Below are 27,084 nucleotides of genomic sequence, written 5' to 3'. Positions count from 1 at the left end.
TGGCATGGTGAAGCGCTTCCCTGTGGCGCACCTAGAAAATAGACATCCTTTTGTGATCAGAAACACATCATGACTGGAGGCTTGCTGGAAAGCTTGCAGGGGTTTGCGAGAGTGGTGGAATATGGCTTTTGTCTTTTTCTGTTTCCTCCTTTTTTTAACTCTTGGGAGGAAAACAGTGATTAACACAGCTGAATGTTAAATGCAGCATTTTCTGTTGGCTCTGATTTTTTTTTTTTTTTTTCTTCTTTTCCCAGTATTCAGTTTCCAAACTTACTGCAGACGGAGCGCTCCAGTCTCGGTCAGTTTAGAATCCCTGTTAGTAGGAAGAGAGAAAGGAAAAATGTTCAGATGTGATGATCTGCAGGACTGTTCTTCTAGGTAGAATACTTGAAGATAAAACAGCCTAAAACAGGGATAATTAACTTCCTGGTTTAAAATAGTTTTTTGTTTTGTTATGCCTGTTTTTTGTTGACTAAGAATCTGGAAGCATGAACTCTGAGTAAATTCTTCATAAACTTATACACTGAAGAAGAAATAGCTTGAAAGCTCTCTTACCTTCTGTCTAAAATACACAGTGCTTCAGGAAATTGCTCAAATGTATCGTCTTAGTTCTGGTACAGCTGTGCTTCTTCCTTACTAGGGTGACTTCAAATGAGTGTGATTATTTTTTCTCTCTCTGATTGTTGTTGCAATGTCTACAGCACAATGTTCTCTATAAACCAATTCAAGATATGTATGATATCTTTAGTTTCAGTGTTATTTAGGAAATGATATCTAATAACTTCATTTGAAAAAGCAACTTTAAAAAAGGGTGCACAACTTTTCGAGTAGTTGTAGGTTGAGTAAACTGGCATGGTTTGTAGGAAGCAGCAAAGGGATAAGCATCGCAGAACTGTGCGATGGTGTTAAAATAAGCCAGACGTTGAGTTTAGGAAGGTTACAGCTATTCATTAATTGGAATATTCCAAAACGATACTCCTCCTGTAACATTTTCTTCCTTCCTCCGTTATGGTTTCTCGGGGAAGTAAATCCTGAAAGTACTGCAGTTACTAGAGGAATTGACTTTATACGTAAATATTAAACTTTGTGCCTTGTGCCTTATTCGTCCGACCTGCAATTTTCAGAACATCTTCAACAAAACAAAATGACTTGCTAAGCGTGCTGATAGTGCTACAATAGAATGTTGAGGGGTCAAGAGCTTTGCATGAGGAAGCAAGAATGGAAAAGAAAAAAGTTGGAAAACGCTCCCCCCACCAGTCTCCTGAAAGACGACTTAGGAAAGAGTTGTTTCCTACAGCAAAGTATAAGCATAGCGTGGTCTAAGCACTGTAAGTGAGCGCTATTCATCCAGAGCAATTAGTGCTTCAAAATAGTTTCACTGTAAACTAGTGTCCCAAAACATCGATTATTTGTAATTTCACTGAAATGCTTCCCCTGAGTGGGATGTTCTTATTGCAGGCAGTTGATAGATTTTTACCTTGAGGTCATGTTTTGTTTGCAGTTCTTGCTGGTGAGAGCATACAAGCATGGAAAGTATATTCAGGTCCAGAAGTAGCTAACACACTTGGCAATCTTTGTAAGATTGTATTTGTCCAGTAAACATAACGTAGTAGGATCTAGTAGATCCTTGAATGTAGGAGATGTGCTGTAACGGAAATTGTGTTAAGATTTTAGTAATGTTTTGAAATGTCTTTGTTTGCAAAGCTTTTAAAGCTACTTTTTGTGGTCAGCGTATCTGGTTCATGTTTTACTGTCTTGTAAATGCTTCACAGCTAACTTAATTTTCCTTTTTTTTCTCTGCTGTTAAATCTAGTATTTTGCATTACTCTTTACTGGGGGGGATGCGGAGGGGGATGATCAGAGCAGGATAATTGAAGCTGGGAAGGTCGCGTTGTCTGCAAAACTCTCACTTAAATTGCTTTAAAAAGAAAAATCTGATGATGCCCCCTCTCCGTTTGTATGCTTGAAATATGGCATCCGCTAGTCTGTTGTAGCGTGACATTAAGAGGGATGAGTAGATGAGAAAAGACTGATCTCAAAATTCTTGAGATCAGTATGATGTGAAGGGAAAGATGGCTAATATTCCAGTCAAACTGGACTATTTTGACTAATCTGACTACATTTGACTAATTCTTTCCAGTTTCTAATTATCCCTGCTATGACTGAAAGTTATTTCTAGCTTTCTTGGCTTCTGGATGAAAAATGTTTCAAGTGTAACCCTTTGCCTTTATGTGAGAGTAAAATTAGCCTTATGAGATTTGGACAGTGCTGCTTTTCAGATGGGTTTTTAAACAGGAGGGTGAAGCCTGAGCTGTGATATAGGACCTGTGCTAAAACAAAAGCAGAACACGTTCTGAGCTTTAGCTTTTGTGCTATTTTCAGTGTATGTTCAGATGATCCAGTTGCCAGAAATAGGCACTTCATTAAAATACGAGTCAGTTGTCTCGTATAGATAGTTTAAATAAACCATATGAAGTTCATACTGCCTCTTATAAAATCATTAGTGTTTCTGTTAGCAAGTGTAACGTGGTAACAGCCTGAAGACTTGTTTCAATACCAGTTGTCTTTTCCTTGCTTTACAGGAAAATCTTCACTGACAATTCAGTTTGTGGAAGGACAGTTTGTTGACTCATATGATCCAACCATAGAAAACAGTAAGTAAAAAGTGACAAGCTGCTTTTCAAGTGACTTCTGTAAATGGCACTAACTCTTATCAGAAGTCGTTTTGAATATACATATTATTTGTGTGGGCGTTTACATATTAATGCTAAAGCTCATTAATTCAACTTTTAACTGTTAAAGTAGTCTTTTTAAACCAATGCGTACCGTGCTTACAGCTTGGAAATAGTTGTGTGCCTGTTTCTGCAAACAACTAAGCTACTTAATACAAAAGGGAAAAACAAACAAATCTGGCTAAAATGTATCTGCTTCTTGTATAGTGATGTGTACATTGCTGAACATGTGCTTCACGTAGGGTCATTTAGGGCAATTCAGATCAAGTATAACTCTGTCATACCTCTGTGAAAATGTGTTGCTATATGGAAGTAATCTAAAACCTCAGATGCCTCTCTAGATGAATACAAAACAAGCAATTCCAGGAGCAAATGACTACCTTAGAAAGTAGACAGATTGTAGTCATGATAACAAGAACTATCTTTAAATTACTCATTTCTACTTGCATGATAACAAGCCTTGGGCACAGTCAGATTGCAACAAACACTAGGTATCTCACCCTCTCAAGTGATTTTTTTTTTCCTCCTCTTAGCAGTTGTTTTACTATTAGTGTCTTTGTGAATAGCTAGCATAGTGGATAAGTAAAGATACTAATACTAAAAATACCGTTAAGAGCAGCAAGTCACTTGAGAGGCAAGTTACCTAATTGTTTGTTGCGATCCGGCCACCTCTTTATGAGCTAGCAGTGGATGTAAAGTATTTGAGCAACTTGGTGTTATCCTGGGGTAACTAGCATAGTTTTCATCATCTGGCAAGCAAAACTGTGATTTCGTGACGGTAACCCCGGAGCTTGTATTTTAGTCATTTCTGAAATGCAGTGATAGCACAGATCTTTACAACTTTGGCCTTGTGCGATAGGATGTTGAGCCTTGTGGCTTTGTCTGGAAATGTGAATGAAATACGAGGATAAAAAGGTTACTTCTTAACGTATATCCTAATAATTAGAACTCAGTGGCTATCAGGATATTTTACTCAGATTTTATTCAGTTTTATTGTCTAGAAATAAAATTTTAGTTACTCCTTTTTGAAGAAACTTTTAACTTTGCTACAGCAAGTGGGTAACTTGTCCTTTGACCCAGATGACCTGTTAGTCCTTATGTGGATGTCATTATTAAATACCACTATTAAATCCTGTTATTAAATTCCACAATGCCTTTCTACTTTGTTAGAATTATAATTGGGTTTGCTTTGAATTAAAGCTACTAACAAACTATTGGGTATTAAGTTTCTGAACAACTTCAGTTCAGTAGCTTTTAGTTCAGTAGCTTTTCTGAACGACTGTATGAAGAGATAGTAACTTTAAACATCAAACAGGTTTAATCTCCACCTGGATTTAGTTAGAATCTCTAAGGTATCTGCTGTGCTTGATGATATACGTGTATATATGCATATAAAGCATTCGACTCTGGAGGAATTCTGGGTTTGTTTGATTCTTACAATCTGTCCTGGTCACCTGATCTGAATTCTGAACATTAGGTATGTCAAGGCTTTAAAATTTTTCTGGGGGTGGAGTGTCTTGAATAAGCTTGTCTTTTTCAATTATTTTTTAATTGTTCAGAAAACAAACGGCATTATTCATTTGGTGAAAGTCTTGTGATTTATGACATGGCTGGAGGAATCTGCTTTAGAATTGGAGGGCGTTTCTTGCATCAGAACTTGTTGCTGGGGAGTAGGGGATGAAAATGGAAAAAATTTGCCTTGAAGTTCGAAACAGTAAGGAAGTCTGTCTTTTCTCTAAGCAGTGGAAGGCCTGATAGGGAGAATATTTTAAAATTATTTCTATGAAGAACAAAGGAAATAACACTTTCAAATTTGCCATTGAAATATAAAATATATTGAAGGTGGGTTTTGTTTTTGTTTTTTGTTCCTTTTTTTTTTTTAAGAAAGGCATGTGAAATTGCAGCTTTGATTGGATTACAATAGAAACGTTCTTTTGATTCAAATTTTTAATCTTTCTGAAATGCCTTTTTTAGATATATTTGATCAATCAAATTTTCTGACTCTTTCAGCTCTGTGCTCCTGATTCTGTGCAGGGTCGTAAGACACTGGAAGTGTTTTGTCAATTCTTTTTTTTGTTTTCCTAGCTTGTATTTTTGAATCTGTAGTTGAAAGTGCTAGTAAGAGATCTTGAGAATTCCAGCTCTTGTGCTAGGAGTGGAGCTGGAGGATATTGCGGTTTTTTCCAGTGTTTCATAGCAGTCTACAAGATCTCCAGAACTTTCATCTAGTGGTAGTGTCTCCTATGGTGTCACAAAACTTAAAATGAAAAAATAATAAAGAGCTGTCTGCTCTGTGTTGTCTATTCTGTCTCTAGAAGATTGTTACTGATAATCGGTATAATCAGTGCTGTTAAAATACTGTAGGACACTGTAGTATGGGAATAGTTAGTATTCACTAGTACCAAGTGATGCACCAGAGTTGATATTTTTATTGGTAGTAGCCCGGTCTTTATAACTTGTGTGCTTAAATCGTAAGGCTTGTAGCAAATGTTGGAGTCTAAAGTTAAATTACATAAAAAGTAAGCTGTAGTTGAGCTCTTACTGGATGAAGATGCCTAGTGCATGAGCCTTCAGCTGTAAGAACATGACCTAGTAATCTAGTATTTTTACTTTCCAGTGCAAGAATCTTTTCCTTCTTTGGTGGGAATGGTGCAGGGAAAATAAGCTGCATCGAGTTTCATTTCAGTGTTCATTAAAGTCAGCACAGTTTCACTCTTGTGTTTTCCTTTGCCTGTGTTGCGTTAGATCCGGGAAAGTTAGTTTACCTAAGTTGAAGAGCAACGTTGAATTCAGCTGCTTTTAGCAAACTTGTGTATCAGGAAGAATAACTTCTAGGATTTTGTGGTAGCAGTGGAAGTGAGAGTTAATTACGTAGCAAAATAAAATTTCCTTTTCAAGGTCCCAACAGGAGTAACACTACAGTGGGTAGCTATTCTTAAGGCAACCAGCTTGAAGAAATAGTAGAGCAATTCCTTGCAGAAGTGTTGGAAAGAGAAGCAGGAACACAACAGAGCAGGAGCGTGTGGAGGGAGTCTGTTTGGACACTGAGCTGGACAGAGCTTTTGAGGCAGATTAGCTCAGGCGTTTGCTTGTAGTGTGCTCCCACAAAGACTGAAAGGATTTAAAACTCTTGAATTTTAACGGAATGAAAACTAGAAACTTAATTTGGAACTCAAAGCAGATAAATAGGCCGGAAGGAGTAGAAAATGAAAATGTGTACACAAGTCTCACTGTGCCCCCATCTTTGCAGGGTTGTCTGTTTATCACCGAATAAGTAACTTTACGCTGCAGCAGACTTGATTTGATCTCTGTAGTCTCAAAAAAGCTCTTGTTCCGGCTCCTTTGAGGCCTAGCTAGCTACTTTTTGCTTTTCGGAGCAGTCAGAGAGGTTCCTAGCACTGTGCTGTGACGCCTTCTCAAGGGGTGGAAATGAGGCTTCTGAGAAAACTTGAGCGTAACTCTCTTGCATTACGCATCTCAAAGGTTATAAAAGATGTCCTGACAGATGAGCAACAGGTATTGACTTTGCAATGAAGATAAGATAGGCTTTAATGGAGGGCTGCAGGAAGTAGCTAAGGAACTCTTACGAGGTGACTATTTAGGAATCTGTTAGTAGTTCTGTGAGAATAATTTTTTGCCACTTTCATACCTTTACTCGGTAGTGCTCGTGATCTCAAAGCCTATATCTGTATGCCTGGCACCGATTTCTTATCGTAACGGTTTGTTCTTAGAGCAGCCATCCTTTGAGTTGTGTATGAAAACCATTTCACTCATGTTAGTCTAATTGAAATATACTTATCTCAGGGTAATGATGATCAGCAGCTGATGGAGTTGCAGTGTAAGTTACACTTCCACCGTCTTACCAGAGATGCAGCACCATTCAGGGCTGCACTCTGCTTCTAATTTTACCAGCAGTTTATCTGACAGCAAAGTGGCTTTAGTTTCTTTGCAGCTCTGCTTTTTGCTGTTACCCCCTTAACTGTATGAATACATCTGCTTGGTGTTGTGCTGTTAACTGTAGCTACCAAATTCTTTGAGTTTCAGCAATGCATCAGAACCGTAAACAGTTGTAGTCACGTACCTGAGGGGTAGAAGGCAGCAGGGCAGGAACAGAAAAAATGGGTGAAGGTGGGAACTGCAGCTTTCTTCCTGTAACTGCACTTGAATCATCTGTTGCAATCTGTAAGCATGTCCTATTCTGAGATGTGTGCTTCAGCTGAGCTAAAACAGGCTTTACCCATGCTTCAGCTGACAAGCAAAGTTTTGCAGATGGTCACATTGTGACTGTGACTGCAGAGATTGTTCTGGTCTGCTGAAATCTGTTCTTACCATCCCAGGAAGAGCTGTAGTGTGCCATAGCTTTTTACTGATCATATTATTGGTAGCGTGTGTCTCGCTGATAGGCACAGCGGAGAACGACGTGTCCCAGAATGATAGTTAATTGAGTGGGAAGGGAAGACTTCCTCAGGGTCGAGGAGAGAAACTTGTAGACTGAGTAGTTGGGGTAAATTGATCGGTTTACTAATTACACTTTTAATATGGCTTTCCTGAGATTGATTTCTTACCAGGAGTATTTTTAACAAGCTTCAGCAAAGAAATGGGAGTTGTTAATTATGACTCCATCAAAACAGATTTATGTTCAGGAAGTGGGCTGTTCTTACTGCTGAAAGCCTCTGCACTAGCAGTTCCTGTTACCCAGTCTGTGGTAATTCCTCCGCTGTTTTCCTTACCCTAGCTCTGTCACAGTTAGGTTTGTTTTGATTTTTTGATTTGGGGTTTTTTTTTGGTACTGGTGGTGATGTGATGCCTTTGCTTAGTTTATTCTAGGCTTCTAGAATGGCCTGAAAAAGCTGCCATCTGTCTCTGTCCCTTCTTAAATATTAGCTTCGTAAGCTTCTTGAAACTACTTTGCAGAGTGCTTTGATATGCACGTAGAGTGTCAAGAGACCAGAAACTTACTTTTCATATACCTGTTAACGTATTGTATCTGTCCAGATGAGTCTATTTTCCCTCTTATTTGAAGCAGTGATTTTTGTGTACAGCAATCCTGTGTGTTAATGCGTTCAGAGAAAGAGTTGCTTCTGTTCCCACCACAGTATTCATATAATGCAGAAAGGTGCTTTTGTGGACTCTTGCTTCATAACCCTAAAATTGTGTGCGTTGATGACAGCAGTGGCCTGGCAGTGACTTGATGGTGACTTGTCTGCTCTGCTTGTGCATGAGCTATAGCTGACCTGTCTCTTCGGGGATGGACAGGGCATGGTAGGAATCCCCTTGTTGAGGCTTCATTCGAGTCGCACATACCAGTAATGTAATGGAAACTGTATGTGTGCTTTAGGCTGTTTATTTAGACATTCTGCATTAGTTTTAGCTTTGCACAATCTATTGAGTTACCCCTTTTAAAGGCGTAAGTTTTAAAAAATCCCTTTGATTTACTTGGCACACTGAAAACTGGCAGCCTCAGATATTCCAGGGTGGAGTCAGCCCACTTATTCAAGATAATATTCACATTGTGAAGACTTGACAGGGCAACAAGCATTGCTAGTGGGGAGGAGGAGGGTTGGCTAGCTTCAGTTTATAGGGGACAGTGTAAAAAAAAAAAAAAAAAAAACCGCCAAAGGAGTAGGCATGAGAGTGAATAGTTGGACAGAGAACATTCAACTTTACAGCTTCTGGGAAGCTGTTAGACAGTTTAGGGTGTGCTAAGTATGTCATTTCGGTGTTGGATGACAGTGAGGATGACATGAAACCTTATTCAGTGTATCAGTAACGTTCAGTAATTGTGCTTTAGGTGAGTGCAATACTAAGGCCGAAATGAAGCGTTGCATCCGGGTTTGTGTGTTCCGGTTGGCTCGCGTAATGCTCTGTAGTACGTTATACTTAGGAGTTGTAACGTTGTTGGCTTTGGTAGCTGCATGATACAAACACTGAGTAAAGCTTCTCAGCTCACAGCGTGCATTGGCATTTCATAAAACCTAGGACGAGAAGCAGTTTTCATCTCTTTTTGGAACTGAATGTACTTCCTGACTGAGGAGTAAGTAGGCTGGTAGCTACAGCAAATGTAAAAGTAACGTGGTGAGCCTCTAGCTGAATTTTGATTATTTAGGCTTAGCCTAGTGGAAGTTAGGCTATGGGTATCTTGCCCCAAAGAATTTTTTTTTAGTCTGGATCACTTACCTCATGGTGTTTCAGTTTAGGGAACTGATCTTGCTGAACCACTTGGAAACTGGGGGGAATATCCTATGTTAAGTTTAAAGTTAGCTTTGATACTAATGGTATTCAAGTGTCTCGTGTTACCACAAAATACAGTTGCCTGGAAGTCTCTCTGAAATATGTGTGAAAATCTTTTTTTATTCTTTCCTTTGGAGTTGCTTAAAATTCAAAAACTGCTGCACCCAGCGTGGGAATCTTCTGGAATTTGAAATTGTAAAGTAAATTTCTTAGTTTCAATTGTCCTATATACTGAAATACATATACTGTCCTAAATACTGAAAGCACAGCCACCTGGTTTAGCCTCTTAGTGTTTAAAGCATACAACTAACGTTCTCTCTCTCTCAACGTTTAAACTCTCATTGGTACAGATTAGTGATTACTGATCTGTTCCTTGCTTATTATTCTGAAATGTGTATGTATTTTTTGTTCTAGCTTTTACAAAACTGATCACAGTAAATGGCCAAGAATATCATCTTCAGCTGGTTGACACTGCTGGCCAAGTAAGTAGTCTTTCTTTGAGTCTTTCTTCAGAATTAAGACTACAGGTAGTTATACTCTGGTAGAACTAAATTGGTAGTGACCATGCATTCAAACGTGAAGTTTAGTGGAAGTGATAGTGCCTCATTGTTTAGTCACCAAGGAGCAATGTTTCTGTAGTGTTTATTTGAAGGTTACTTTTTTCCCCTCCTGTCTATTGCAGTCTGAACAGTAGGTAGTGTTTAAAGTAGATAATGCTTAAAAAAGTGAAGAAGAAACTGTCTTGTCTTGAACGTATCAAAAGTTTGTGCTTGTAAGTACAAGGCTTGTAAGCCTTGATATTTATGGGCTAAACTGACCGTCCTGCTTTAGCTGGGGAACGTCAGTTCAATAAACGGGCCAGAAGCTGTTCATGACTCTGTTCTTTTTGTATGCTCTGCCTACACCATGGGGATTTTGTATCCATGAAATGTGCCTGAGAAGTAGATGGAGATGCATATGTAGGCAGTATTTTACCAGGCTACCAATAAGCCGACACGGTTTGCTTCGATTTTTAGTTAAGTGATGGTTCGTGCATGCTTCTGAGCTGTAACGAACAGGAATGCAGGACAGGGCTCTAAGCAAGTGTCCTATAGCATGGTCAGCAGGCTTCACGAAATACAAGCATTCGTTATACAGTGCTGCTTCTCAGAACTTGTAGGCGAGCACGCAGTCCAGGCACAAAAATGCTGTGTCTTTTGAAAGACTTTAATAAAGGAGAGGCACTGTTAAATGCCTGTAATTTTATCCTGAATTTACTGTTGCTTACATGATCTTATCTATTGCGAGTTCTGATATGATGCCTGTGTTTTTTGTTTTTTTTTTTCAGAACTGAATAGCGTTAAATAATCATAGCATTGACAAATATGTTGCTAGCACTTAAGACTTTAAAGCTGTAGGAGGACACTTGTTCATAGCTGAGGGAGTATTCAGAAGGGTTGTAACCTTCTAGGCATGGTCGATCACTTTCTGTGGAGAGAACTGTATGACTGAAGAATAACCGGGCTTTATTTGTGTTGTAAGCTTGTGCTGACCAGTAATGTTGTATGCTTTTAGAATCTGTCAGATAACTCTGAAGTGATTAGAAACACGGATATTGAGCATGCCTAGCGGGGCAGGTGTTGGATGAGAGGGGGTATTCCGCAGAGAAGAGCGAGGCTGAGAGATGGACGCAATGTGTTGGGATAGTTATCCCTGAAGTGCGAGTAGCAGAGAGCATACTTGATGGGTTTTACATTGTGCCGAAAGCGTGCTTTTCTTGCCTCTCAAATTGTGCACAATTTGTAAATGTAAAGTTTCTCTGTGAGAAAGAAAAGGCATTCTAAGAAGGCAGTGCAGCCGCACAAGTTACATACTTCTTTGCACAGGTTTATTTTCGAGGTTGATTTAATGTTGTACAGTATTATAAAACTCTAAAGTAATTTTTTTCCAATCTGTGGTTATTTCCAGATTTGATTCTTCCTATGAAGGACTTGAACTTTGAGTTCTGGCTCATAGGGTTAGAGGGGAGAGAAGATGCTGGGTTATGGAAAGCATGGTTTGAACAGATGTCTTTCCAAATTGTCTCTTGCTTAATGATCCATAGGAGTTCTCATGCACGTATATAGCATAGCAAAGATTATATTGTAGATGTATGTGATTTGCTTAGTTACAGCCACATTGGGTTATCGCTTACCACAGTCCTTAATTTGAGCCCCAACTTCCAGTAAGCATACCGGTGAGGATGTGACTGTGTTTTTATTTGTGTATTTTAACTTCAAACGAGCCAAAAATTTTAAGTCATGGACTAGAAACAATTGAACTTACAGCACTTCTCTTTTTGGTTCTCCTTTTCTGTCCCATACCTCTTTACCTTTTGCTACTGTCTGCTCAGACTTGCGTAGTTCAGTAAAACAGGAGTGCTGGTATGGGATCGCCGAAGAGAAGCAGCTTATCTAAAACTTTATTCCAGCTGTGGCAATCCTGAGGAATTCCAGATAAAGTCAAATAAGTGGAGTTGCACTTTCACCTGTTTTACATGCAGACTAGCTCAGGTCCCTTCTTTATTGACTTTTGGATTACACAGCCAGCTGAAGTAGCAGTTTGGCATTTGAGCAAAGAAGGGGGCGGGTTGCGTTCAGCGTGTAGCTATAAAGGCAAATAAGGGCATCTTTTGTCAAGTGTTATTCTAGGACCTTTTTTGGCTGAATCTGTGAAGTTGATTTAAAAGGATTTTTTTCCCCCAATTTGCCTGTTACAGAAATTCAATTTCTTTTAGCTGTCTAGATTTAAGCTGAATTGCACTGCTCCATCTGTTCATCATGACAGTATATGTAGAGGTTATGTGATTTTTTTTTAAGCTAAAATTAACATCTTAAGAAACATAGGTTGAAAAAAGTTGAGAACTCTTACATTAAGGTGTATGGTTCTTGTCAAAATGTGAATGTTCCCAGGGAACATCTATTGAAACATTTAATTTGGATTTTTAACATGGGATTTATAGTATTGGTGTTGCATTTTGTGCAGCATTCCAATCTTCTTTCAAAACTACTGGTTCATTAATCTGTTAGGTCAGTTTGTTTTCTATATGAGAAAATAAATTCAGTGACTGTTTAATTTTTTTGAATGAATGAAACACTTGCCATATAATGAAAACCTCTCCTAAAGCACCTAATAAATAATTCTTCCATTTACAGTTGATAAGCCTTAGCTAGTTGATAAACTCCAGTAACTCAGTTCCTTGCAGATCTCTTAAATAATTTCGGTGTGATCAGTGCCACTTAAAATATCGAGCTGCTAGATCCTGTCTTCAGCGGTTGAAATTTGGGATTTGATTGAAATGTATCACTAGCAGGAGGCATAATTGCTAATTAGTGATAGTACTGAGTGGATGTTTTGTAGTAACATAAACTGATAATTAAGCAGAGTAAGAGGATTAGGAGCAGCTTTAGCTGATCCATAGTCTTAGAGGGAATAAACCAGAGAGGCTGTGGATTTTTGCTATACAAACTATACAGATCTGCTAGTATCAAGTTCTGAAGTGTGGCAGTAAGCAATTTTAAATGCAATATTCCTTCCACAGGATGAATACTCCATATTTCCTCAGACATACTCCATAGACATCAACGGCTACATTCTTGTTTATTCAGTCACGTCAATAAAAAGGTAATAAAATCTGTTGCGTTCTCATGGTTCAGGTAGCAACCATATGCATCCTGGGCTCAGCTCCTGGCTCTGCTGTATTTTCTTTACACGTGTATAAATAATTTACTCTCTCTTTCCCTTATAAGTAAAATGGAAATAAAAATAAATGGCTTTCCAGAAACTTCCCCTCAGATCCAAATGTCACAGGCACTTTGCTGATTAATACAAAAGATACTGTGTGAGAAATGAGGCGACGTTGAACTGTGCTGATGAGGTGTAAGTATGTAGATTGATTTCAGAAATAAGTGGAGTTCATTGCTCTAGTGTCAGATAGAAACGTGGATTTAAACGTGAACTGAAAGGGCACCATACGCTTTTGTGAATTACTCAATCACCTCTTAGCTCAGTCCCTCAGCCTTGTAGCTTGTTATAGTACTGATATTTCTTTGACTTCCTGTCTTAACTTGTTCTTGTTAATCGTCAAAAACTTCTATACAGATAGCAATAGATGACTTCTGGCCTGTGAACTGACTCTTGGCGTGTTCAAGCGAGTATCTTTTTGACAGGTTTCCCAGAGTAGCTGTTCTGTCCTCACAGCTGGCTACAGTCTTTTCTGATGTGAGGACAGATTCCATCATAACTGGAATCCATCATTTGCTTGTAAGAAGTATTTCATCCTTCTCACGAGGTTTTGTCATCTTCCCTTATTTTGTCTCCTCCCTCTCTTTTTCTTGCTTTGTTTAAATGCTGGTCTGAATAGGTCTTTGTTTTTTGGAGTTGTACAACAGCTTCATTATGACAGCTAAAATAAGGAAGGGTAAGGGGCGCTTCTTCGTACATAACTCCTGGTAAAATGGAACCTTGCAAGCTTTTATAAATTGCATGCCTTTTCCTCTGAACTAGACAAAACTGGGCATCTCAAGTGCTTTTATGGTAGACTATCATAAAACAAGTAGAGCAACTTGATTTTTTTCCTTACTTATTGACTGTTCTGTGCTTCTCAAAAACGTCCATTGCTTCCAAGCCTTCAGTGTTGAACAGATGTTCAAGATGAGAACTAAGAATGGAAGAGTCCTGGTTCCAAAGTAATAAAGGGAAACTCCATGGTTTGGAGGAAAAATGCAACAGCTGTCACGCTTTAATATAATCTAGAGACGCTAAACTGCCTAACTTTTTTTATTTTTATTTTTATTTTTTTTTAAGTCAGAGATTCATTGTTGGTGCTGAGTAACTTTGTGTGAAATAAGAGTTAGTATTCTTAGCTTTAAGCGGGGATTCGTCCACTTATCAAACAACGTTTTCTCTTTACTATACGTGTGGCACTGCTTCAAAAGCGTCTTTGACCAAAATCGACACACGTTGCTTGGAGGCTTGTGCTGCTCCCTGATGAGCAGCTAAAGGACATGCTCTTTGATAGTTACTGCAGGATGGTGTCTTGCACTTAATGGCCCCTTGAAAAATAAAATAGATAGATAAATAAAAATTTGTTTTCTGTGGTAGCATTCCAACAGTTAAATAGAAACCAATTATGGTGAAAATATTGACAGAATAAGATACGTTAAGACCGCAGGTAGATACTATATTCATCAGTATTTTAGTCTTAACTTATTGCACGGTTTTCTTTCTTCCTTTAAGCTTCAAAGCATCGGTGATTATGTCTTGTGCATATGTTATCTTGTGTTCCGTACCGAGACGGTATTTAGGCAGTAGAACAGATCTTCCGCAGTGCTTCAACTCAGGATGACTCGCCTAGGCAGTCAGATTGCATTCACTGTCTTGGTTTCTGTCACTTGGGTTGAAGTGTACATCTTGCTCTGAGTATTGATCCAGCAGGTTGACAGCAAACAATACAAATGCTCTGTTTCAAAAAAAAAAAAAATGCACACACATGTGATACATAATATTATATGCTAAACTCCAGTGGGAAGTTTAAATGGGGCTTGAGTAAAAGCTAATGCCCTGCTTTTTTAATATTCCCAGACTCTCGGCAGCAAGGTTACTGACAGACTTTTGCTCTAGTTTAGTTCGGTTAAATTCCAGTTTTGTATCTTGCTAAGTTCCATGATTTTGTATAACACGTTGGTCTGACAGTTGGTAAACTTCTGGTTCTTTTCACACACTGAAATGTTTGCTGTAACACTGTTTGCTTGACTGAGCTGGAAAGGACCTCTTCTGATCTTCAGATCTCTTGCTGTTCCAGGAGTTTGTTATGCTCCTATGGGTTGGTCACTGTCTGTTTTAAACTCGGCCCTTGCATGCTCTTCTACCCTTACTACTTTGGAAAGCTTTCTAAATCCTTACATTGGTCTAGTCAAGCTAGTTTCATTCCTGGCTGCTCTTAGCAACTAGTTTCTGTGTCGGTATTGAGTTTAAATAGTGCTTCTCTTTTGATGTCCACCTTGATCTGTTAATAAAGATCAGCTGTTTCTCCTTAGTCTTTTTTAGCTAAAAACTGAGCTGTTGAACTATAGTAGATGAGCAGATAGACAGAATTGGGAGATGAAGAGAATTAGGAACATGAAGAGTCATATTTCTGTAGAACGTTTAGCAGAACTGTACACTGGAACCCCAGATGAGGGCTCACTGGTGTCCTTTGCAAGGGCATGGCGTTTTCCTAGCTCTACTGAAAACGATACCCCTAATAATAAAAAGGAAGCAGGGTATTACATTATATTAGCAATTCGGTTATCCTGTGGCTAGTACCCTAGATCTTCCCTGTTGCTTCAGAATAAGGAACATCTTTGCGGTCTGTAGAAGACTTTTTTATTTCTTTCTCCTATTTCAGTTTGCAGGGTCATCTAGTTCTACGTGCAGTGATGCTTCTGAATTTTTGTCACTAGCAACCTCCCATTAACTCAAATTTTTCGAAATAAGAACATGAAAATTGGTTCTAACACCAGTTCTCAAGGCCAGGATTTCACTAATAACTTTCCAGCATAAGCTGTTTGTAACTTGAAAGTCCTTTCGTGGATTCCTACATTTTTCTATTTAATATATAGCCTCATACTTGATTTATTAATAGTAAGTTGTGCCAGACCGAGTCACTCTTTTCTTTGCAAAGAGACTTTTGCGGACTAAGAGCTGAACGTGAAGTAGCGTTATATTCTAACCTACCCCATTCACTTAAATATGCTCTCTCTAAAATTACTGCTGAAGTTGGACAAACGGACCTAGTTGACGCACAATCCTTTTTAAATACAGGAACCTTTCTTGTTATGGAGGTGAGAGTTCTTAACGATTTAGATGGCTTGAATAGCATTTGTAGGCACTGGTTCTTTCAGAACTGTGGGTTGGTTGGTTGGAAGTATGTTTGAATGCTGCTCTGTTTTTAAGTGTCTGAATTGTAATGAAAATGCAGTGCAAGTCAAGATACTGCCTGTGGCTAACAGCCTTGGAAGCTGGAAAACTTTCAGACGCTTTTTTATTGTAGTATATTTGCGTGTCTGCTCGGTGAACTTGTGCTTCTCTTTCTGAAGAAATCTGAGCTGTGCACTTCATGTATCAGTATTTTCTTCCATAATGCAATTAGAGAAGCACAGCATCCACTCTTTAACCCTGTTTATAACTCATTCTGAAAAGTGCTAAATGTCAAATGCAGTGGATTTTGTTAGCGAGGCTTTAGGCGTCTTGGCATTTCATAGCACTGCTGCTTATTTCCAGTCATTCAAACTTCATGTGCATTATAGGCGAACAGAGAAAAAGTACTTGAATAACCACTGTTTCAGTACCATCTTGCAGATCAGCGTGCTCAGTTTCCTTAGAGAATTAGAACTCGGGCGTCTATTGCCTTTCACGTACGCGAAACCATAGAATTCTGTATAAACAGAGTCTTCTGAAAAAGTGATGTAGTCCTTCAAGACAGAGTGCGCTTAACTGGCTACTTTTTTGGAACTGTGCTTTAATTTGACACGCTCATCCGGGCTTGTTGGAATGTAGTAGTTAAATCTCTTACTGCAGTTACAGACCGTATTGGGGAGGGGGATACTTTCTTAGTGCTTGTATGTTAGATGCATCAGTCCTAAGTAATATGTTACTTATTTGTGCAAGTATTGTAATTGGGGAGACTGTAATGATAGGCAGTAGACTAGCCTTTGTCATTTCTGGGACCATTTTGTCTGTTTTACACAAATCAGTAACGCTTTCAGCATCTCTGCAGTTCTGCCACGATACATAGAATAAGTTTTAAACACAGCAGTCTACATATGCAATTAATTGCTTGTGTATTGGGTATTAAGGATAAACATTGGAGTGCATGTGTGACTTCATCCCTTTATTTTGCAGTTTTGAAGTGATAAAAGTTATCCATGGCAAGTTATTGGATATGGTGGGAAAAGTCCAGTAAGTAGTGACACTTTCATCTCATTTCATTGCAGGCATGTTACTAGTACTTTGTTCAGTATACTATAACTATTCTGAAGTTCTGAACTTTCTTTCACAGAATACCCATTATGCTGGTTGGAAATAAAAAAGACCTGCATATGGAACGGTATGTGAACTCCAGTATATGTGAAACGCAAGACAGCAGCAAGCATTCCTGTGGCTGCAGTACACTAGTTTTGTTCTTGGCTTTCTGTGACTAAAATAAAAATCGAAGGTTAAAATAAGGTGCTGGCAAAGGAATTGTGTCTAGAATGTGAACTAGGAGCCGTGAACTTTTGTTCTAATATTGATTGGTGCTATGAGGTTCCAAGGACCGTGGTTTAACACTTTGGTTTTTTTCAAAACAGCTAACAGAAGTGTATTTTTCACAACTGTAAAACACTAGAAGATATTACAGACTGTAAAAATGAAACTCTTTTGGGACAACTGCTCTTCTGGGTCACAACAAAGTTTTACCTGGCCCAGTAGTGCATTTAATGGTAGCCAGTAGCAGATGCTCAGGATCACAGACTTCACAAAACATTCCTGTTGTATGTATTTATATGCTTTGGTACTCTGAGGACTTTCCTGAAGTATCAAATTCCATTTCTTCTGCAAGTTATAAAGAAACATACCTTTTCTCTTTGGTCAGGGTGATCAGCTATGAAGAAGGGAAAGCTTTAGCAGAATCCTGGAATGCAGCTTTCTTGGAATCTTCTGCTAAGGAAAATCAGGTAACAGATTAAGATTGACTTTGTTTGAATAACAACGTAATGGAATGTCTCCGTAACGTCACTGAATAAAGAAAGCTAAAATACATGCTTGTACTCAACAGCTATTTTGTGTAGATGGCTGGAAACGGAGCGGCTATCTGCATTCAGGTTTAAGTATGCAAGTTTTTCTGTGTATCTGTAAGTGAAAGGAGAAGTGAAGAACTGAAAGCTTAGCTTCACTGAATGTAGCAGAAGAGCTGGTGGCAAACGAAAACTTGAATCTGCATTGTGGGTGGGACAGAGTCTGTGGTCCGCTACAGTTACCTTAAATAGCGAGCTTGTGGTGTTGCAGAGGAGTAGACTGGTACAAGAGGAAGAACCTTGTGTTTTTTAAGGCACTAGGCAAGACGTTGTTGCTCTTCTGTGGGGAGTAATAATTTCGTGGGCCCGTGATTAATCAAAAAAAATTACAACACAGCCGAGGTTGTTGGACACTATTGTGATACAACTGTAGTCAAGTTGACAGAAGGCCACAGTCTGACCAAATATGACCTAGGCACGTTTATACTCGTTGATTTTCTATCAGAGAAAGAAAATGCTTAATTACATGTTAAATAGCATCCTGTAACTTCAACGTACCGCCTCAATATGTTTTGGTATTTGATTGTGTTCCTGTGGCTGTTCGTAATGCTTCCTTGGTCACTGATTCGACACCCTACCTATGTAAGCTACAAAGGTGCGCTAATTTGAACTTGAAGTAATGAAGAACTGCTGTTGTGTTTTGGGGGGGGGGGAGGTTTGGATTTTTTGTGGATATTTTTGTTAGCTATTGCTAGCAACAGCTTGGCATAGTCAATACTTTGCTTTTTGAAAATGCAGACGTCTGATAGGGTCAAAAGGACACTGTCAGGCTGGTTTGAAACAAATGAGTCCATATTAGTCCTTATGCAGAAGAGATACTTATCTTGTCCTGCGTTTAACCTAGGGTATCATATCCTCAGGCTCCTGAATAATCTCAGCACAATCAAATGGGCAGTCCTAGAGCTAGGACAGAAGTTGTTTTGAACAGCCTTTCCTTTCCTCCCTCCCCATCCCCAAAAGTAAAACAAATAACTTCTGTCTGATAATTTCTAGAACTACTGACCATGAGCAGTTGTATAAAGTTGGATTTTCCCTGGAAGAAAAACTTAATGGAAGAAACTTCTTTTTTTTTTTTTTTTTTTTTTGTCCTTTCCTCCAGATGTGGAAGATCTGGATTTAGTTTATCAGTACTTCTGTTTCAGGCTAAAACTTGCATTAACCTTGTCAAAATTGGGCATAATGGAAAGAAAACATTTCTCAACATCCTCTGTATACTACTTGAGCGGTTCAAATGCATGCTCAAGAAAGCTAACTTGCTAGTCTAAAGAACAAATGATTTAAAGCTAATCTGATTTTTTTTTTTTTAAAGCAACTTATTACTTCTGGAGGAGGCAAAGCCATTGCTTTCACTCTTTTTTTTTTTTTTTTTGGGGGGGGGGCAATTGTTCGCTATATATAACAGTGTACTAGCGTACTAATTCATATCTTGCAGTTTATCTTCCCGATAACTCTTCTGAAGTTAGTATTGTCTGAATCAAAAAAAAAAAAAAAAAAAAAGCTGGGTATATTTATGCAAGAAAGCTACAAGCTTTATATGATGCTTGACATGTCTTGCATATTAAATTGCTGCCCTAACAAAGTCCCATTGACTGCCATGTATTTGTGTTTGTTCCTTAGTCTATGGAATGGATTGCATGCCTCAGATTGTCTGTGTTAAGTTATGCTGCCAGCTGAAACTTGTACAGTAAAATTCGTCGTCTTCATGAAAATAGGAACAGTAACTATAAGTCAGATAGTGAAAGCTCTGTACAGTCCTGTACAAATCCCAAGAAAAATCAGAAGTTTTGTTAATTCTTGCTGTCAAAGTTGTTCTTATCAGATCTTCTGTAAGGGTGATCACTGGGTAATGCAAGTTGTTGAAAGTGTAGATTTGGTCTCTCTGGAGACAGAAGCGGGTACTTGAATACGTTTCCTTCTTGCCGTGAGTGGAAAATACTTTCCACTAAGTAAGGTGCTAAGGTTGTGCCTCTTACATAATGTGCTTGGTAAATTTGGCTGGCTTCAGAATGTAGAGCGATGATGTGTTGCTTCTGAGATGGGGGCCCACAATACTGAGCGTCTTTCAGGCCATCTGGTATGCTTCCTGTGGAGGTTCGGGATGTACAGAAGAAAGCGTGGAGGAGTTCAAAACTGGAGCACCTGCCCTAGCCTTTTAGCAAACAGTTGCTGAGGAGCGCTTATTCCGAGGAAGGTGAAAAATTGTGGTTTGAAAGCTCAGTATTAAAGTCTAGGAGAACTGAAGTGCTGGGGGGAAGAGGAGGCAACAGGCAGGTAGCCAGATGATAGTATCCCTTCTTATGAGTTATTATCAAAAGCACCTCTGAATTCCTAGCTTGTTTCCCCCAAACCCTAATCTGATAGGATCAAAAGAGCTGATATATAGACCTCTATCAGGACAGTATGTGTTCTCATACTCTGGAACTGTCTCTGGTTTGGGGAACGAAGTGTCTATTTTCAACTTAGTCACCAGGCTTTTCAATTCTCCTGGTATTGATTGTTCACCTTATGTAAGTCAGTATTCTCAAGGAAAGAAGTCTGCAGACACTTTTTGTTTCTTGGAGGTTCATCCAGATCTTCCCCTGACTGGGCTTGGTACAAAAAATGTAACTTGTCTCTCAGAACTAAGTCTAAACTCCTTCCAAAACTGTGGTTCAGAGTTATCTCGCTTTTCAGAAAGCTAACTTAATGCTTAAAGGGATGAGCTGGACTGGATTTGGAATTTCGAGCTTAAGAACTTAGGCAGAAAGCTCAAGCCTTTCTGGGTGGGGAAGAACTCGGTTAAATGTTTTCCTCCAGAGTCTCTTCATCTCTATTTGGGGGACAGGGGGGAAAAAAAGTACAGTGGTCTGAAATCGGTTTGGTATGTGCTCTTCAGCAGAGAGGAGTTCTTGCTCCAGAGGTCAGCTGATTCAAGTTTGGCTATATACATTCTGTTCTTTACAGCAGCTCTGCTTGCAAGGAACTGCTGAAACTAGAGAAGGTATTTCCTGTTGTATGTTCCCCACAAAATAGGCTGCTCTTGCCCTGAAAGGGGGGATGGGGAAACATTGACTCCTACCTCTTTCTGCTTTTGCCAAAAAATCTCGATCAGAGCATCTGTGGAGTCACAGGACAATATTGCTACAACATCAGGCAACTGGAATAGCTCTGCAGATTAATTTAAGCAAAGTAGACCTATTCTGCCAGGAGTTATCAAAAGATGCCACGTTCTGGAAACGGCATGGTGGTCACTTTGAATACATGGAAAGTGAGAGGCACAAAGATCAAAGTTGCGGTGAAGCTAAACGTTAGTGATTGGCAAGGGTTTCCCAGGTCAAATATATCTGAGGCTCTGTGTCAGTCCTTCCAGAATCAGGTGACCTGCTATGACTTTCAGAGGAGCCTGCATATCAGTCATCTAGGCAAATTGCTAGGCTTTGAGAAGGCGGTTCTGTGACTTAGTGCAAAAGACATCTTTTGGATTACTGCTGGACTAGAAAACATTAACCTGATTGGGTAAACACTACTTACAAGATTTAAATTCTGCATCTTTTTTGGCAGACTTTGCTATGAAACTCATCTTTAGGTTTGAAAGTGTGTTTAAGAGCATCGAGGATCTTGCAAGCAAAATATGAGGTACATGGCATCATGCCCTATTAGGCCCTGGAAGCTAAGGTCAGAAATTAAATTAGCCCATCATCATTGGACTCTGAATGATCTTGTCCTGTTTCCTCTCAAGCTACTTAATTATAAGCGAATACGCTGAACTGCTTTGTATCTACCTGGCCAAGTTTAGGAGCTTAGAGGCTTTATTGTGGAACTCCAAACCTTGTTTCATCTAAGCCATAGTATAGTACTTCCTTTTCCTCTTAATCCCAGGAAAAAAAAAAAGTGGGAATGATTTGAAATGCAGCTAGAACCTGAATTTGCCTCTTTTCCGAGAGTGAATTCATCTTCAAGCTCAGAAGATGCAGTGTTCAGTGTATGCTATAGAGCGGTTTGGGATTTTTAGCCCTGTTCCAGGGGTCTGAAATGTTTTTATTTAGGACACTGTATTTGGACTGGCAAAGGATGGGAAAAAATCTCCTCCTTACTTTACTATTGTTCAAGTTCCTTTGCCCAGTCCTGAGCCAAAATCAACTTCTGTGAGCAGTTGAGAATTTACTCTTTGAAAGAATAGTCTCGTGCTTGTGTTTAAAAAAAAAAATATATATATATATATATGTATATAAATATATATGAGATATATATATATCTCATAACAAAGGATGGTCTGACCATGGCAGCTGTGGGTCGAATACTGGAGTTTGGATCTTACTGCATTGGCTGCTGGCAACGTGTTCCTGGCCGCACGCTAGTATGGAAAGAATTGCACCTCCGAAGCTATCTGTTCCTTTCGTACCAGGGGGCACGTGTTCAGGAGCAGTTCAGCCTCTGGTGTCTCCTGCAGACAGCAAGGTGCTCCGTTCTTTAGGCGGCATGCTTTGCCCAAGCTAGCATCTCTTCTGTTTCCTCAAGGGAAAAGGTAGCAGAAAGCCAGATGGAAGCATTTAGTAGGCTAGATATGACCCACATTTTGTAATTGGACCATATGGAGTCAGATGTGTATAAAGTCTGGCTACGTTCTTTGCCACAAAACATATAAACCTTACTATGTTGTTTAAAAGCAATTTCTAACATTCTTCAGCATTGCTGGGCTGAGTTAGGGATTCCTATGGGTTAGCTGAAGCAAAGCGATGAAAACTGCACAGTGAAAACGTGTTTTGTTTGAACTGGATTAACGTGCCCTGTAGCCTACTCCATCTAAGTGAGTTGGTCAAACAGTGCGTTTCTGACAGAACGTACAGCTTCTTGCTTGGCAGAGTAAGTTGTGTTTGTAATAGGTGTTTTTAAAAAGGGGTATTAAGAATTTTATGCATTAAAATGAAGCTATTGAAAATGTCAACTCTAAGTAATGAAACATTGGTGCAGTGTATTTGTAAGTCAGTACGTTTTCACCAAAGGAAACTTCACTAGTTGAACCAGTTTGATAGCAGCTGCGGTCCTGTCCGTGCCTAGGATCCGGTTTGCGCTGGAAATGCGTTGTAGAGTTCGAGGCTACTGAGCCCCTTCTGTCAGATTCTGTTTAAACTGCAGGGAAACTTCATTATATGGAGCAATACTCTGTTTCCAACTGGTTAGATATTTTAAATAATTTCTGAGGTAATGCTGTGCACATGGTGGCGTAAGTACGGGAAATGCTAAAATTCAGTCTGATCTTATTGGGATTACTTTAAGATTTTGTGGGACTAGTTTAGTCAACGGGATTAATTTGGAAGTGATCCAATTAAGAGTTATACCTTGTGGAGGAGGAAAGACATCTGCTGGGTCAAAACATGTGGTGATAAATCACAGGGTGCTCTTCAGCATACTGATTAAAAACAAACAAAAAAAACCCCAACTTTTTTATCCTTTCCTCATAATGTTGATTGCTTTTACATAGTCAATGTGCTTCCCTTTTTAAAATAGTGTGTGTGCTTGGTATTTGTGGAAACTGATGGCTAGAATTAGATAAACTGCAAATGACATGTTAGGGGACCATCACCAATCATGCAGTACTTAGTATGTGAATCTTTAATTTGGAAATGCCAAAATATAGACAAGCACTTCAGCATTATATTTGGCTGTAGTATAGGCTTCCTTTTAAAATTACTTTCAGGAGCTCTCATAGGGATGTTGCCTCTTTTGACCTTTGAATATCTTGATGGAGGCTAGTAGCCTTAAAAGCCCTTTAAAACTGAGCATTTCCTAAAAAAAAAAAAAAAGAATAGATTTGTAGTCTATGTTCTTTGTTACAAGTAGCACTCATGATTTTGTCCCAAGGGCCCTATTCTCATCCTCTTCCAGTATCTTAAAAAACAATACAAAGCAAAACAAGTTAGGTTAATCAGCCTCTTCCATAATATCTGCTGAATCAAATTCAAGTGTCTTGCATCCTTTCTTAGTAAGTCTGCTTCAGTAAAATTTTATTTTCATGAGAAATTATAGCTTTATATGCAAAAACGTTAACTTGCGCTCACCAGCAATCTCGTATTTAGGGAGGTGTTACCCTTCTGAGCCCATATGCTCAGTTTCATGAGCTGAAATTTCCTTATTGGAGAACCTTTTCTACTAGACTGCTTTATTTTAAATATGAAGGGAGAAGACTTGACGTAGACCAAATGGAAATGTTAGCAGGACAGGTGACTCGTGTCGTTCACTTCAAGAGTAGCTGCTGTCTTGTTTCTGAAGGAATAAAGGGACAGTGTATGCATGATTCATGATTTTGCAGAGGGATTCTCTACAAGCCTTTATGTTCCATGAAAAACAGTAAGCTAGGATATTGATGTAAGCCTGAACACGGTAATAACAGCTATTTTATAATTCAAGCCGTTTCAGATACAGAATAAAACACCTATGCTGTTAGAGTGACTTTATTAAAGGCTGTTACTTAATGTTAGATCATTGCCTTGGTTTGACTTATGTTTCCTCTCGTGTTCTTGTACCAAGTCAAATACTGGAGTCACCTATAGGTAAGACGGGAGCGTGGCAGTATATGGGAGACTTGGCTCTTTGCAGATCAAGTATGTTACTGTAACCCTCCTATGCTGGGCTGTGTGAAGTCAGTGCTTAAAGCTGAAAAATCTGCCTTTTCTTCTGTAGTTACATGGAGTCTTAAAGCTTGCTTGGAGAAAATGAATTGGTTTATTTTCTGGAGAAGCAAAACATTGAAATCTTCAGTGCTGTCAGTCACTCAGCACAACCTTTCTATCTAAAACACTTAAAATGTAAAGCAGAATTATAATAATTAGCTCTGTTTTGATGCATCTCAGTTGAAACTTATTCCTCCCTGCAGCAACAGAGAAAATAGTTGAGGATTGCTGTGGAGAAGGGGATTACACTCTCCTTCCAAAAGGCTGCTGTATTCAAAACTGAAATTGCCATGTTTTTCCTCTCAGCTTTTTGACTTTGGAATAAGACTTGAACATACATTTATCTGTTGGTGTAGCCGGTGAAATTGCGCTGAGATTTTTTTTTTTTCTAGTAAGTAGGAGTTTCTTCCTACCCACTAATCTTGTACCCTCTCTTTGCAGACTGCCGTTGATGTTTTTAAGAGGATAATTTTGGAGGCAGAAAAAATCGATGGGGCAGCTTCACAAGGGAAGTCTTCATGCTCAGTAATGTAATTCCACTGCAAAACACGAAAACACTGGGAATACATTCTACCTGAAGAAGCAAAACTGCCCATTATCTTTAAGGATAAACTATGCTTCTTTTTTTTCTTTTTTTTCTTTTTTTTTTTTTTCCTTCTGTTAACCTGAAAGATAAACAGTTGGTTTGGAGCCTTTCCCTTCAGATTATGTTAAACTCTGACTCCTGTGCAAATGGCTTCACTTCCATTTTCAAATTTTAAGCAATCATATTTTCAATTTATATATTGTATTTCTTAATATTATGACCAAGAATTTTACTGGCATTAATTTTTTCAGTGTAGTTTGTTGGTTAGAATCATCAAAATGATGCATATTGTTACACTACTATTAACTAGGCTTGGATATCAGTGTTTCTTTGTGTTAAATGTATACTTGTAAATAAAATAGCTGCAAACCTTAAAGTTCTGTTGATAATTTTTTTTTGTTAATTACCTCATGTTAAGTTGTTTTTGTGAAAAATGTTCAGCTACTCACCGTAAGAGGAGGTGCGAGATCCTTGAGGCTGATGAATTCTTTGACTTTTCCTAGTGATACAAACTATTTTTGCTACTTAAAACTCCAGGCTGGCTAAATAGCTCAGCTGTTCTTTGTGGCAGTTGATGGAAATGAGGCACAAGTAACACCTTTGTCTAATTTGGAGGGAAATACTTGGGTTGCATGTCGAACAACCTGCACTCTCTTTTCCTTCCTGTGACCGGAAGAGTCATGGACTGAAGGTTGCACAAATCTTTCACAAGTAAGTGGTTAATATACACCTGCGCTACAAATCGTTCCTGTGGACTTGTAACTAGGAACACTTTCAAGATTGAGTGGATTTATTCAGCTCACAAACTTGGACTTGCTTAAAAAACAAAAATGCCATTTAAAATAAATTGCATGTCTTGACAAAATTGATGTGGGTTATTTGTCATGTATTTCTATACTGCTTTTACATCCAAATGTCACTGATAGAGGTGAGTGGTAGTCCCCATGATGGCCTGGCCTTTGAGAATTTCAGGGTTCCAGTGCAGCTTCAGCCAGCTTTACTTAACCAGTAGCAAGTTTTTACTTGGGTTTTGGATTTGAAATTTAACCATCCTGAATCTCTTAAGCCTGAAAACAAACTACTGCAAGTTTGTTTAAAAAAAAAAAAAAAAAAAAAAAGCAGGTCAAGTTTTTTTTTTTTTTTTATCGAATACAATAATGAAATAGGAAAATGCTGTATTAAATGAAGGTGTGTTTCTCGTGCATTTCTGTTCCCATTGAAGACTTTTGATTTCTGGCAGGAATAAAATGGAATAGAAGCTTGTAATGTTTTTGCAACCAGACCTATCTTTGCATTTCAGGCAGTGATACAAGTGTAAAAGATACAAGTTCAGCGTGTCTCATCTCTTCATTTACTGTACAGGGATTCCCTCATATTACTGGGTAAACTATTTAAAACCCTTGGTTAACAATTCGCAGGTAGAGCAACTTACTATTTTCTTTGGTTACCATGAGATTGGTTACTTTGATTGTTCACCTGGCTTCCTGGCAAAAAGTTATTCTTTCTTTGCAATTAAGCTATGGACCAAGTGTTTTTTGAAAGCTGGTTTCTGTTCCCTGAATTTTCATAATTTGTGCCAAATACAGCTTCTAGAGATGGATGATTCTCATACATGAGAGATCACTGAAGTGCAGCAAAGTCACAGGGATCATTCCGAGAAAACATGTGTCTTGATTTCAGAATCAGACTGATCCTGAGCTGGGCGTGGGTTTCTTTCATGAGAGCCTGCAACGCTGGAATAAGCATAGTTTGGCTGATGATGAAGATTCAGATGATGATCTTCAGTGGAACTCCGGACAGTACGTATCTGTTTTGTAGCATCCTTTGTTACCTCTCATTGGGTGATAGATGAAGTGTTGCATGACCAGAGACTTCGGCATTGCACCACGAACAAAACATCAGTAGAGTTATGAATTCTCATGACTGTAGACATGCATCTAGAAGTGGGCAACTTTAGCGTCTAACTTCTGTATCTTGAAAATAGTCATCAAAGACTAGGAGTTACAGAGTACCAGGAGACTCGAGCAGCCACGTTTACTGGTTTGGTGGAT

At 38.8% G+C, this 27,084-nt stretch overlaps 1 protein-coding gene across 10 annotated transcripts in view; it reads left to right on the top strand.

The window, feature by feature from the left end:
- The window catches only part of PRKAG2 (protein kinase AMP-activated non-catalytic subunit gamma 2), a 290,028-nt gene extending 264,619 nt beyond the window's left edge, over positions 1-25,409 (top strand). For 8 of the 10 annotated variants that reach the window (XM_068934204.1, XM_068934206.1, XM_068934207.1 and 5 more), the window contains 7 exons: positions 2,583-2,654; positions 9,378-9,445; positions 12,523-12,605; positions 16,866-16,922; positions 17,023-17,070; positions 17,596-17,677; positions 24,889-25,409. In XM_068934204.1, the coding sequence (XP_068790305.1) occupies positions 2,583-2,654; positions 9,378-9,445; positions 12,523-12,605; positions 16,866-16,922; positions 17,023-17,070; positions 17,596-17,677; positions 24,889-24,981 (503 nt within the window). In that variant the 3' untranslated portion in view covers positions 24,982-25,409. Of the gene's footprint in view, positions 1-2,582; positions 2,655-9,377; positions 9,446-12,522; positions 12,606-16,865; positions 16,923-17,002; positions 17,071-17,595; positions 17,678-24,888 lie in introns of all 10 variants that reach the window. The other 2 variants (XR_011139516.1, XM_068934205.1) reach the window with 2 other exon arrangements.
- Positions 25,410-27,084: the final 1,675 nt, after the last annotated feature.

This window comes from Struthio camelus, chromosome 2, assembly GCF_040807025.1.
Source record: "Struthio camelus isolate bStrCam1 chromosome 2, bStrCam1.hap1, whole genome shotgun sequence".
In the NCBI taxonomy this organism is placed as follows: Eukaryota; Metazoa; Chordata; class Aves; order Struthioniformes; family Struthionidae; genus Struthio; species Struthio camelus.
The sequence above is the reverse complement of the archived record's forward strand: the minus strand, read 5'-3'. Positions and strand labels throughout refer to the sequence as shown.